The sequence below is a fragment of the Leptodactylus fuscus genome, chromosome 1 (genome assembly GCF_031893055.1).
Source record: "Leptodactylus fuscus isolate aLepFus1 chromosome 1, aLepFus1.hap2, whole genome shotgun sequence".
Taxonomy (NCBI): Eukaryota; Metazoa; Chordata; class Amphibia; order Anura; family Leptodactylidae; genus Leptodactylus; species Leptodactylus fuscus.
This window is the reverse complement of record NC_134265.1, coordinates 248,314,831-248,329,388: the sequence shown is the minus strand read 5'-3', so window position 1 is coordinate 248,329,388 and position 14,558 is coordinate 248,314,831. Positions and strand designations below refer to the sequence as shown.

The window sequence follows — 14,558 nt, the reverse complement described above, 5'->3', positions numbered from 1 at the left end:
TTAATAATTTCAATTAAAAATTATTTCACTAATAAAGTTAGTCCTAAAACAATTGTGTGAGCGGACAGATTCTTAGACAGTATGCTTGTGGTGTCTAACAATAATCACTTTTGATATGTAAGTTCATCTGTCAAAAAACACACATACAACCCCCTGGATGTTACTAAAGGAGTTTAACCTAATGTGCAAAACACATAACACTATCAAAGTCCCATTATACCAAAAGGACTACTGACATAAATGCAAAATGTAGCCAGGGGCTCGGGCATGATAGGAGCCATTAATGATGGGATTATCTCACATAACGAATAGGCTTTCCTACAACCACAGAAACTGGTCACACCGACCTTCTACTGCCTCCCAAAAGGTACACAAAGGGAGCTCTCTTCTAAAGGGGAGGCCCATTGTATTGGGAATAGGCAGTATCTCTACCAACATTAGTATATACTGTACGTGGACAGAGTTTTGAGAACGTTCGTGTCATCTCTACCATTCATTTGTAAGAGACACGATGGACGTGCTCAGACGATTGGATGGCATGTTTTTTCCGGCTGGCACATACATAGCCAGCCTGGATGTTGAGGTGCTCTGCAGCTCCATACCCCACGACAAGGGGTTTGGAGCTGTAGGGCACTTCCTGAAAACGCGAGGCAGCCAGTACTCACAACATAGCCAATTTATCCTGGACCTGCTTCAGTTCAACTTGACGCATAACTTTTTTTTTTTTTTTTTTTGCATAGGGTCATCAACTATCATCACCTGCTGACTGGACGCTTCCTTTGTACCAGTTTGCTACATACTCAAAACCATTTTTACATTAATACTCACAGCACAGACAAAGCAAGTATTGTGCCAGGTATGTCCCAGGGCTTCAAGGAATCGGTCTCCAGCCTCAATAGGAAATTCACATCCATGACACATTGTACCAAACAAGGAATAATAGTCTAAACAATTAGAAAGAAACAATTAATACAATGGAGTTGTAAATCACATTATAAAACAAAGGCGTATTTAATTAAAGTGTACCTGCAATTCTAAACAATCTGTCATATGTGACTAGTGCAGATAAATTCAAGAAACTTTGTATTATATCTTATTTAAGAAGTAGGTTTCCTTCCCCAGTTATAAGGGACGGGTGACTGTTGGAAAAGACACAAAACTGTAGCTGCTAAACTCTGCTATACTGTGAGTTACAAAGCTCTTTTAAACACTGCTATGTTTCAAGATAAGACGCTACCACTGTACAGAATGAGGCAGTAAATCAATTAACATCATTCTCCTCAACCTCCATTGACGTGTGTGTGTGTGTGTTTGTGTGTGTGTGTGTGTGTGTGTGTATGTGTTGAATACAGAGACAGATTCTGTATAAACAGACAGCCCAAGTAAAAACAGATTTGTTTAATAGGATTACACATTACAAAGTTTCTTACAGTCATGTATACTATTCATTTACGATATGCAGTTTTATCATTGGAGGTACCCTTTAAAAAGAATGTGTTATCAGAAAATTCCCAATTTTCCAAATCAAATTTTATGTTAAACGTATGTTTAAGACTTTGTGGTGAGTTTATAAACCATGTTATGTACAATATGCTGACACTTCCGGTATTCTTTAGGAAATGTCTTTGCAGCAGCCATGTCAGTTATCAGTCCATCAATGATCCCAGCCATCATGTAGTTGCAGGTAAGACAGACTTCACCAGTCACGATAAGTTATTTCACAGCTTATCTACTCTGCTCACTGCACAATGACCTCTGAACATAGGACATGCCTAGAAACTCTCCCATAGAAGTCATTAGGGTCTGCTCCAGACAACCATGTCTACTCCCCATCTCCAGGAAACAGGAAGTCACATATTATTTTAGGCTTGGTGGCAAGAGTTGGATTAGTAAAAGTTTTTTTTTTTTTTTTTTTTTTTTTTTTTAAATATAGATAATAAAAACGTGTTTTAAACCATAGGTATTTTTGGTGACCTATTTCCTTTAAGCATGGGAAGGACAGCCAAAGAAAAGACTTTTCATATGAAAACTTAAAATCATTTCATATTGAATACATTTTCATCAAAACCTAGATTGTTATCTTTAAAGTGCACGAACAGCCATGATGAGATTCAGAATTTATAATGAAATCAGATCATTGTAGACTGATAGCCTTGTGGCTTCTAATGACAAAGAGAAGGCACTATTCTACGATACCTCAACACCACACTATTAATGACGGCAGTGAAGCATGAGAATAACTTATACTGGGGCTCACACTCCCCTGATATACTATTCCATTGTAGAACATAGAGGTCCCACTGTAAATATATATGTATACACCCACACATAATGATTTTTATATCTGACAAACCTGCGACATGAGAGAACAGTTCTAATAACATGATATATTTCTTTGAGCTTGCACATTTGGGAATTTAAGAAACCAGCCGAGGGAGTCCTTTCTAACAAATACATACCAGTCTCACAGTAAGGATCTCCATCTTCCAAATGGAAGACACTGTTACGGATAGGAATTTGACAGGCCACGCAGACAAAACAGGAGACATGCCAGGTCTGCTTCAAAGCATTGATGACTTCCTGCCACAGTTAAAAGAAAGAAGAAGTGTTGATCAATAAATGATTTGGGTATAAATGGTGGACAGGGGGTTATTTTGTTCAGCACTTGATATATTACAGGAAAAATGCTCGGCTTTCATTCCTGAGTCTCATGAACTGGTTACATGAGAATCTCATTAATAATTGAAGCGCCCACAACTGAGCTGATGCTTCATTTTCAAAAAGTGTTTATTTCTGGTAATTGGCAGATTAATTTTCTAGATCAATACATTTATGATTTCCACGTGTTCGTAACCTTCAATAAAAGAGACATCAGAAACTATGAAGCAATCAGCGAGATACATTAATGGCAAATAAAAATGGAGAGAGCTGTATGGTTTAAAGAATGTGAATGACACAAAACATCCTAGGACGGTTGTCACCATCACCAAAACAAATTTATAACATTAGTAGACACCATGTTTGCTCATAATGTAAATTATTCTACAAATACTACGTATTAGAAAGCAATGAATATTCCTCTGCTAATCTGTACAATGGGAATTGTTAGTTTTTGTTAAGAGGGTGCCAGACTTCCACTTATACTCCTAGGTAACATTAGGTAATTCATTCCTACCAGGAGCGCTTCTGGTCATCCACCGCCTTGGAGATCAGCCTGTGACTTTGGAGATTTATAGGGGGTGAAGGTGGGACTGTCACTGGCTGTCTTTATGCACACAAATAACCCAAGGATCCAACAGTTGTTGGTGCTACTCTAGGTCTCACATTACCTTTCCCAATATCATTTTAGCACTAGATACATTTGGTGGTGTAGTACCTTGACTCAGTTGGATAGTTACCTAGGACTCTATCAAACCGTGGCCTACATATGGTGTGCCTGACTCTTTACACACTCACTTTCTGCCAAAGACTATGGGTCTTACACTCTTTCTGGCTACAGGTTTTTGATGGTCAGCTGATTACTTTGTAGTCCTGAATGGCAATGCCATATAATTTGGGTTCTGCCTCTTCTGCTTTTGTTTAGGTTGCATTCAAGGTCTATTTGAACAGAACTTGAATCCACATATTAAGACAAACTTAGTATTATTTGGGGGGTAGCCATTTAATACTAAGTTGCACCAAGTCTGCCAGACCATTGGCTCTATACTAAGATGGGGCCCTCAAGTAGATGCTGTATATCAGATGCTAAGGGATAAGGAACCTCATTTGTTCTGACTGTTACAGACATGAATGGAGGCCAGAGAGTAACATAAGCCACATAATAGCAACAACTCTTGGATTATAGCTTTATTCCAGGTCTGTGCCAGCATCTAACAATAAGGAACCATCAACAACCTAAATTACAATCAAGTTAGTGGTCATAATTATCTGATCGAAAATAACGCATTAAGATTTACAGCCAAATTGATCAAGAGGAAGCACTTTTCAGAAGAGGAAACATTGTGTGACACGACCAAATTAGTGGTGTAAAGTTGCCATTTATGGACTCCGAGGTCACATAACTTCTAAAGCAGAGAGCTCTTACTTGCCACATCATTCAGGACAATAACAGAGGTGCCTACAAACTGAACTGTTTAGACTACTTGTAAACTAGTGTGCTGCAAACGTGCTGCATATGCTTAGCAAATTGCTGATCCTATGTTGAAATCGGGAACTGCACCTTTAAAAAAAGCACATCTCAATGGATTGCTGGTCAAATAGTTAGGAAATGTGTTGAGACTGGTAGAAAGAAAGATGAAGTGTTACAAGTTTCCTGCACTTTTACAGATGACTATTCCAGCTGGTCTGGATACGCCGTCGAATAAACATTAGTAGCAGACAGTTGATTAACGTCACATCTGAAACAGCCAAAGTCTTTGCAGATTTCATCTGACCTATCTATTAAAAAAAAATAAAAAAAAATACAATGCATGCTAAAGGGTTGTGCGTTTATTGTATAATTTATGGTTCCTCCCTGATCATTTCCAGCTACACCAGCAAAGTCGAGGGAAACGTCATCTATCTACTGCCTAGAAATAATCACTTGGGAGAATTACTAATGGACAATGCATACAATATACCTTATGCACTGGTCCCAAAGTGCAAGGAGATTCTGCCGGAGACTGGTCTTGGGGCAGGCACACAATTCCACAACCCAATTAAATCTCTATTATTTAAGCACTTGATTTGCAGATAAGGCGTTCTGGCTTACACAGTCCTACACCTCTAAATCATTAGACGAACACCAGATCCTCACAGCTCAAATATCTCACTCCAGAAAATAGATAGCCATGAGTGTCTATGTTTTCTGGTGCATATGTGATGGAAGAGAATCACTATTAATGCATGTCAGAATATTGATGGTTGGAGACAGAAAGAGAATTTTAAAACCATGATAGCTATTTACTGGGATGTTTGCCCAAATGTCCCAATGTAATTCATACGATCTCATGTAAGTAACAAATGCAGGACTAAAAGAATTTAAGAGAATGAAATTGAACAAAAATTAAACCTCTGACTTTTAAAAAAAAATAATTTTTTTTTTTAAATTGCGTATTCCTAAAAGTATTCTCTAGTTTAGATAAAGAAGAGTGCCCACTTCGGAAGGACCCGACCGTTATACATATACATGTACCAGTTTTTTTCAGAAGAACTTGTTCAATCTATGACCTTCATTTCGCCTGTGGAATACTGCAGGGTAACTAAATAAAAACAAAAAGCGATTTTACGGAAGATATCATAGATAAAGCTAATAAAAATCTAATTATATTCAGGGATGTATCTACAGGCCTGTGGCAGAAAAGAAGCTGTTCATTTGCCAGAGTCCATTTCGACATATAGGTCCACACTAACGAATAGTTAGGCAGTGCAAACATAAATGGGTAAAGTGAAAATGTGCCAGATTTAAAGGGGATTTCCAGACAAAATATTAATAACCTATCCTAAAAAGAAGCCATCAATAACAGAAAGATGGTGGTTTAACAACAGACATCTGCTGTTCTCAGCAGTTGGTATTCAGAGAATGGAGGAGAAATCCAACAGCGCTGTTCTCTATATACTGGCCGGATCAGGTATTGCAGATCAGTTCCACTTCACTTCAATGAGATCTAAACTGCAGTAACTCAGTTCTGTCACCATACAAAGAACAGAGCTATCAGTTTTCTCCTCTATTCTATGTGTACCAGCTTCTGAGAACAGCTAATTGATGGAAAATGGAGGGTTTCAGACCCCAACAGATCTGATATTAGTGACTAAACTTAAAGGGGGTGGTCCAGGCAAAATTAGAGAACCCCTTTAACTTTTCAATCAGCTGAGGGCAGGGAAATTTTTTTTAAAAAAATGCATACTCACCTGCCCCAGATGATCCGGTGTCCTTCCGATGCACCCCGCTTCTTCTACTCCAGTGGCTTCTCCCAGGTCTCTTCCCGAGTTCCACTGAAGCTGCTAATTCGCCTCAGTGGTCACCTGACAGAAGCCTCAGGAAGAGACCTGTGAAGTGACAGGTATTGACACTGCATGCCCTTCGCTGATTGGCCTCAGTGGAATCCCTGAAGCCACTGACTGGTCTCAGCAGTACCCCCTCGGAAGAGATCCATTGAGCAGAAGGACCGGGACATGTCATATACACTAGAATCTAGTTATAATTCCATAACTTTTTTAGAGTTAATTTTGATAGAATCTGCGTCTATGTAGTTTATGTCAAATGTAACACTTCTGTCTCAAGCAGTTACTCCCCGTTCCATGCCATCCCTTTTCTGGAGTGAAACTTCAATAATTGACAGTTGACACACTGCACCAAATTTTAGAAAAATGTGTGTGGTTAAATAAGCTCAAAAATATACAAATCCCTTTATTTATAATTTAAAAAAAAAGCAAAGAAAAAAATACCCCAAACACCTGAATTCTGGAGCGCAGTTTTTCATAAATTCCATCCATGTTGCCAAATGAAATTAGCACAAAGCAATTCTAATTTATTCTTCACATTTCAAGGGATTGTAAGGCTTTTAGATTATGTATCTTCATATGTCACCACAGAACTAACTTTGTGAAAGATCATAAATGATATAAAAACAAAATAAAAATTAGTCTGTAAGTTTTCACCAGATAAGACCAGCTACTTACACCAAGAATCTTTCTCTGACATCGGGCACAATCTGGGGCAAAAAACTTCTCATAGCAAATTTCACAATACAGTGAACCCTTCTCTTGAACAAATCCCATCTCAGCCATGCTCTTCTTGCAGTGAGCGCAATTGAATTCTTCTGGATGCCAGGATTTCCCCAAAGCTAACAAAAACGGACCTCTGGTGGAACATAGGTACAAAGAAAATCACAGATTAAAATACAAAAATAAAAATGTACAGGTATTTCTACAGTCAATTTTATAGACCCAGACATCTGCTAGTTACACATACATGAATCCTGGGGGGGAGGAAAAAAAAAAGGCATAGGTATTATTTGATTGATTTTAGATATTTTATAATATATGAAAATTAGACTTTTCTCTTATAAACACAAATGTTTGGTAGCACGGTTAGGCTAGGTTCACACTTGCGGCAAGTTCTCAATGGTTTGTGGACCTGAATGATGGAGAGCCCATCCACTAAAACAGTAGTTATTTGCAAACAACTGTTGATGCCATAGAATATAATGGGGTCTGCGGGTTTCTACAGTTTTTGTACTGAAATCGGGGAGAGAAAAGTCCTCCGTGCAGGACTTTCTCTCTGTTGATTTTTAGTGGAGTCTCGACACAATTGAGGCGTATGGCTAGGTTCTCATGTGACACTTTTTGAGAAGTGCACACCAAATTCCATACTGTGATGTGCAGTGGTTTGGGGTGTCAATCCACAATTCCATGAAAGAACACCCTTTGTGAATTGTATCGGTATAAACACAATCTAAAAGCAGCAATTGTGAGTGTACCGCTCCACAGTGGAGCCCCTGAACCATTGCATAATGCTGGACACATAATGTAGCTCGCTCTGTGATTTTTTTGTGCATGTGGTAGATATGAATAAAATAGAACATTTCTTAAAGTAGGCTGCCTAAGTGTGACATGTTGGTTCAATATAGCCGCAAACTGCCTGTGTAATAGATGGCTTAGTTCCTCAGTCCATGGTAAGCAGTATTCACCCGAATGCCTACAAATGCCTTTGGAGTCCTACAACACTTTCTTCAGTCTGAAGGGTTCATGAGATCCTCTAAGAGTATACCTATAAAAAGAATATGCGATCGATAGGGGCCCAATACCTGGAACTCACACTGATCAGGCCTATCTGAAAGAGCCTGAGTTTCAGTACAAGGATAGGATCCTCGAGGGTCAGAACCTTAAAAACTACCCTCCAAAGTTCAATTGATACAAATGATTAGACTTGTTATTAAACAGTATTTCTCAGAATGGAAATCCCCTTGGTCGGAGAGGGCAATGAAAACGGTGACCTAACTTGATATCCTCCATCCTTTGTACAAGCACCTTTATACATTAGCGTCCTGCAGCTATGTACAGAAGAAACAATAGCAGTCCTTATGTCCAACAAAGTGCTCTCTTCTCTCAGTGTCAGCGCAGCCTAATTTACCTGAATCATTAACAAAGGAGTGACACTAAAGAAGACAAGTTTTCCTGTTTCAGACAGGATTGAATTTCCATCTGTATTAAAAAGACAGGCATCACTACATACAAAATGGAACCTGGAGAGCGTGGAAACGCTACGGAAGGAATATCAGAGTCAAAGTAGGATACAAAAGAAAAAAAAAAAAGTTCCAGCAACAGAATCCCAGCACAATGATGGCTCTCTAAAGATTACAATGCTGACATTCTCTGGTCAGAGCAGCAGGTTCAACTCCAGGTGAATAAGGGATTATGTAAAAATCAGAATATTCAGAGTCATGCTCTGCATCACCCAGCTCTACCATTTTATAAAGCATGACAAACTTCAGCCCTGGTATTAAAATGCTGAGACATGAATATTTCAATAGAGTGCGATGTTTTGTCACCTTGCACACATTATATGGAGAGATCACATATTCTAAAGTCTGTGTATAGAGTTCAAGGTGCTAAATAAAAATTAACTACACAAAATAGCAAAAAGGTTGCATTTTAACTAGGTTAAGGTAGAAAAAACAAAACAAAATATGCCTTTGAGGAGATGCTGATTATATATATATATATATATATATATATATATATATATATATATATATATATATATATATACTAGCTGGTACCCGCGACTTCGTCTGCGGTGATTGTAGCAGTGGGTATATACAGGCGCGGGTAAGGTTTTCGTAGTGTGTATAAGGTATGGGATCTGTAATGTAAGTTTGTATCTTGTTTTTGCTGTAATTCAGAGAATACGTGAGACTTTTGTGTTGAAGTTAATTTGTATTTGAGCTGCTATATATACGGTGTTGTGAGAAACTTTACATAGTGACTTTGGGACAGAAGTATTTGAAGTTAACCCTTTCCCGCCGATGGCATTTTTTGATTTTCTTTTTTGACTCCCCTCCTTCTAAACCCCATAACATTTTTATTTCTCCGCTCCCAGAGCCATATGAGGACTTAATTTTTCCTGGGACAAATTTTTCTTCATGATGCCACCATTAATTATTCTATATAATGTACTGGGAAGCAGGGAAAAAATTCAGAATGGGGTGGATTTCAAGAAAAAATGCATTTCTGCGACTTTCTTACGGGCTTTGGTTTTACGGCGTTCACTGTGCAACCAAAATGACATGTCCCCTGTATTCTGTGTTTCGTTACGATGCCGGGGATACCAAATTTATATGGTTTTATTTACATTTTGACCCCTTCAAAAAAATCCAAAACTGTGTTAAAAAATTTTTTTTTGAAAAGTCACCATATTCCGACAGCCGTAACTTTTTATACGTGCGTGTACGGGGATGTATAGGGCGTCTTTTTTTGCAGGACCGGGTGTACTTTGTAGTTCTACCATTTTTGGGAAATGTTATTGCTTTGATCACTTTTTATTCAAATTTTTATCAGAATCAAAACAGTGAAAAAATGGAGGTTTGGCACTTTTGACCATTTTTCCCGCTACGGCGTTTACCGAACAGGAAAAATATTTGTATAGCTTTGTAGAGCGGGCGATTTCGGACGTCGGGATACCTAACATGTATGTGTTTCACAGTATTTAACTACTTTTATATGTGTTCTAGGGAAAGGGAGGTGATTTGAATTTTTAATCCTTTTTATTTATTTTTTTATATTTTTTTTTACTTTTTTTAAACTTTTTTTTTTTGCATTTATTAGACCGCCTAGGGGTATTGACATGGGTGGGCGGTGTCGCGGATTGTCAGAGCGGTGGGGGTTGGCAAACATGGCTGCTCCGGAGCGTTAAAGAGAGCCTCCTGGAGTATCGTTAAGGTGAGGGGCAAAGTGGTAAAGTATATGTATATGTGATTGTGTGGGGTTAGGGGCGAGGCTGCAGAGGGCAATATGAATTTTGTGGCTTGCTATGGTCCAAAGTGTGTGAGATTGCAGAGATGGTGGTGTGAGTTTGGGTTTTGTGAGGGTCCTGGCACAAACGTATGTGCGCTATTGTGACAAAAAGTAGCCTATTATTTAATCGGGTGTATTAACTATGTTTGTGGAAAATTTCAGCCAAATCGGTGGAGCGGTTTTTCCGTGATTGAGGAACAAACATCCGAACATGCAAACATCCAAACACACAAACTCACAAACTTTCACATTTATAATATTAATAGGATATATATATATATATATATATATATATATATATATATATATATATATACACACATACACACATACACACACTCATACATACACACACACACACACACATATGGATACAAACAGGATTAATAAAACTGGAGCATGAACAAAGAATTTCGTCATCTGCTCATGGACTTAAGGCATTTCTGTCACATCAGGGAGGGGTTCTCCACAGTAACAGCTATTCATCTTGTAGAGTACGGTAGTTTACCAAAATGGTTAGTAATAGCAGATATTTAGAGAGAGTAGGTATTTATCTTAAGCCATGCGATAGAGTTTTCCGAATCCATTGGAGTGGTCTGAAGCCAGCCATTCCCACGTAAGGTAAGACAGTTTGTAAAAATGTCAAATGTACCAATATACCAGGCATGCCAAAGGTGACAAATGATTGACTGCATTCGGCCGGCCATGCCATACACTTACACATGGCAGACCATGTTCTTCGCCATCAGGAGTCTGTCACTGGTCATTGCAAATGACTGAATATCATTTCTAAATGATCGCCAGCTAAAATAGTTAAAAATTGATATGTATGGCCCCAATCTCACATGAGGTTCTGCTGTGCTCTCCTTGGAATTCAAATAGCTTGGTCTGAGAAAGGGTGAACATGATGGACAAGTCTCTTCTTTCAGTCTATGTAAATGGCCATGGTCATGCCAAATACTTCACAAAGAAGCTGCATTCTTACTTATGACTTGGTAAATAAGTGTAGCATGTAGAGCACATTACGGAGTAGTTAAACCCCTAAACTATACTGTACTATTTCACTGAAGGCTCCTTGTAAACAATCTGGAGACACATTTAAATATTTAATACATCAAAAAGTCTAAAATGAATAATTAACTGTGCTAACAAACAAAGGATTGTTATCATGTCTGGCTGGGTATTCTGTTGGGTAAGGCATCCATGTCCTGGATGTATTTTGGCTTCAAAACAGGTGTTCTGAATGGTCACTTGATACAACTGCCCGCTATACTTCAAGGTATTCCAGCCAGCGAGGGCATGAACTGTAATTGCATAAAGCAGCCAGCTGCAGCCATGTAAAATATGATATGAGGCAATCTAATAGCACATTTACCAAGTAGAAGGCTGCACAGAAGTTAATCTTAATTGTTAGCATGCAAGTCAAATATAGTACATAAGGATAGGAGAATATGCTACTTAGTATCTAGTTCACTTTCTTGTAGAGAAATGCTGCATTAAACCTTTAACCCCTTCCTCACACATACAGTTTTGACCTTAAAAGGGATTGTTCAGGGAAAAAAATGGACACCCAAATTATTATTATTATTATTATTATTATTTTTTAGTCGGCCGGGGGTGAGGAAGGGGGTGGTTGAGGGGTTGTTATTGTTGAAGTACCCACTGAGGTGCAATCAACGAAAAGGAACAGGGACGTCATAGCTGCTTTTTTTCCCTACTATACAATATATACGGAAAATGCTCACCATTCTGCAGATAATATTAACAATTTCAAAAACGCATACATTTTTCAAGCAGATTTTTTGCGCTGGTTTCCCCCCCCCCACCCTGCAATGTATGGATGAGATTAGCCTCAGAATCATTAGAATCACATTCACTTTGCGGGTGTTGTAAAACGTAATGTTTTCTTCCACTGCATTTCTGCAACAGTCAAAAAGGCCCAACGGGACGTAATCGCCGCGATTTGCTCGCAGTGAAGACGATACGGGAAAAATCGCTGCGTTTTACAGTGCAAGCAAAGGGGATGGGATTCATGCGAATCCCATGCCCACTTTGCAGAAGAAATCGCAGTGCGGACACGCTGGAAACACCGGCGGCTTTCCCGTAGATATAATGTTAAGAGAAAGTCCACAGAGGAAAACTCTGCGAACTTTCTCTTAAAAGCGCTGCAGAAAGAACCGCAGTGTGTTCATGCCACGGTTCTTTCCGGCGCGTTTAACGCTGAGATTACGGCTCGTGGGGCCTTAGCCTAAGGGTCAGTTCACACAAAAATTTTTGCTTAGGATTTTGACGCTGAATCCGCCTCAAAATCAGCCTCCAAAAAAAAAAACCTCCCAATAGAACTCTTGGCAGCATTTCTAAAGCAATGTATTACAATCTATTAAAACTAGCAGTTTAGACAGGAACTTTGAGATAGGAATACCCCATTAACCCCATTTTGGATGAACCCTACATGAGGCTTGAGCAAAGTACATTACAGATGGCCCCGAGCAGGAAACACTGGTCACTTTAAACAGGAATGTTGGCATTAAATTAAGACCAAGACCTTGTTTGTTCATTATATCAACCCCCCCATTATCAATCAGAAACATACTTGCCATTTAATCCCTTCTATACTGAGGTCAATGCAGTTCCCTGCATTCAAGTAATTTTACAAAAAAAAAAAAAAAAGATAGACTTTTCCCCTTTTGTTAATAAAAAAAATAAGCTGGATAAAGGCTAAAATGCATTAAATGGCTAAAGTCTTAAAACGTATATAAGGCAAGGGCGTTATGTGCCGGTAATATTTATTTGAGCCATTAATTCAAAATCTGCAAGGGAAAAAAGTGACATTTTCAGAAGGGTTTTTCCAATTTTTAAGGTGACTGTTAGGGGTTAACATGGAAATATCCCTTTAAAGCGTCAAATACAATTAGGATGAGGCTGTTGGATGGCTGCTTTGGAACAGACAAGGAGGTCACAGCGCTCATACAAGCGCCATGGGCCCATCAAATAGCTGATCAGCCAGGGTTCCTGGGTCAGACCACCACTGAATTCTTATTGATGACCTTTCCAAAGGAAAGCTAATATATACAAATTTGCGCAACTCTTAATAACATCCAACCCTTTTATACAAACTTTTTTTATTTTGGTAGGGAAAATAGCTTTCATTGCCTATAAATTTACAATGAGCTTTAACCCCATTCCATTGGACTATATGGAGTGGGCTAAAAACTCCTGCAATCTGGTAATCCTGAAAACAGATCATCAATAAAAAGATGGACAACCCCTTTAAACAATGAAGCAGGAACATAATCAAAAGTATGAAGAATTCATTAAATAGTGTAAAATAGTAATTTTTGCAATAAATTTTTTTATGAACGTGAACAAAGTTGAGCATGTTCCAGAAATGCGTATTTTGATTACCTAATGACTAGGTTACAGATGGCACACATTGGGGTGCGTGTTCCAGCAGGGATGTGCTCTGCCCTTTGAAAAAGTGTGTCTTGATCATCCACAGGAGGTGGCACAAATGGCTTGTTATTGGCTGCTGGCTTTGATGGTGGATTTGTAACCCTTCCAGTTGAGGGACCTGAAAAATAAACAAAAATAAACTTACAAAAATACTACGCATATTTATAGAACAATTTTACTGTAATATTACTGCATGCGAAAAGGAAGTCTGTCAGTAGAATTATCGCTATGAAGCCTGCAGCACCGTTACCTAGCTTACACTTGCCAGAGTAAATTATTTTTTTTTATATTTCAGGTCGGTCCCTCTTTTGCGCAGATATAAATTTTATGCAGAATGAGCACTTTGGAGCAACAAGGGAGTTACTATTGCTTTCGCCTCACTAAAGAGTTATGCCTTATAGTAGATGAGGAGGAACGGGCTCAATGCTGTGACTTACTCTATGTGCAAAAACCCAGGGCCAGGCAAGATTATGTCAGTACTGCCTGGTCCTGTCCATCATAGCAAGGAGGAAGGGAAGGAACGATGGATTGGGTGCTAAAAGGTGTAATTCTTCAGAGAGATGAGAGCAACAGTGATGCCGTGTTGCTCCAAAGTGCTCTTTTGCATATTCAGTATAAAATGGACATCTAGAAAACAGTGGCACTGGTCTAGAAAGGTAAAAATGGTTAAATGAAATATTCAGCACTGCTGGTTACAGAGGGACAGTCCTTCCTTTAATGCGTAAATAACTGTGGTTATTTCTGTATGGAAAAACGTTTACCCAATTCCCTAACACTAAATTATGTATAGTATTTGCATTTACATTTAGGCCCTTGATAGGAAATTACTGACTATGACTGCGCTGCATCTCCTTATCTTTATATATGTTTCACAATTCCTGATGGCCAGCAGTCTGCAGTATCAGATGACATGTAACCACTCGGCTAACATTAAAGAGAGTCTGCCATCTCATCTAAGCATATTTAGCTGCAACCGCTGTATTGCAGAGCACATTATAGAGATAAAGTGCATACTTTTGTTACTTATGTCACTTCTGTAGACACGGAGGGAAAAAATAAAATAAAATTGAACTCTTATACAAATAAAGGCAGGTTGTACGGCTGGACCA

At 38.7% G+C, this 14,558-nt stretch overlaps 1 protein-coding gene across 1 annotated transcript in view; it reads right to left on the bottom strand.

Moving 5' to 3' along the window:
* The window catches only part of LOC142217570 (PDZ and LIM domain protein 5-like), a 37,318-nt gene that overhangs the window by 573 nt on the left and 22,187 nt on the right, over positions 1-14,558 (bottom strand). Inside the window, exons 4-7 of the mRNA XM_075285866.1 lie at positions 13,402-13,567; positions 6,661-6,841; positions 2,460-2,580; positions 829-944 (exon numbers count right to left, since the gene is read on the bottom strand). Coding sequence (XP_075141967.1) covers positions 829-944; positions 2,460-2,580; positions 6,661-6,841; positions 13,402-13,567 — 584 coding nt within the window. The remainder of the gene's footprint in view (positions 1-828; positions 945-2,459; positions 2,581-6,660; positions 6,842-13,401; positions 13,568-14,558) is intronic.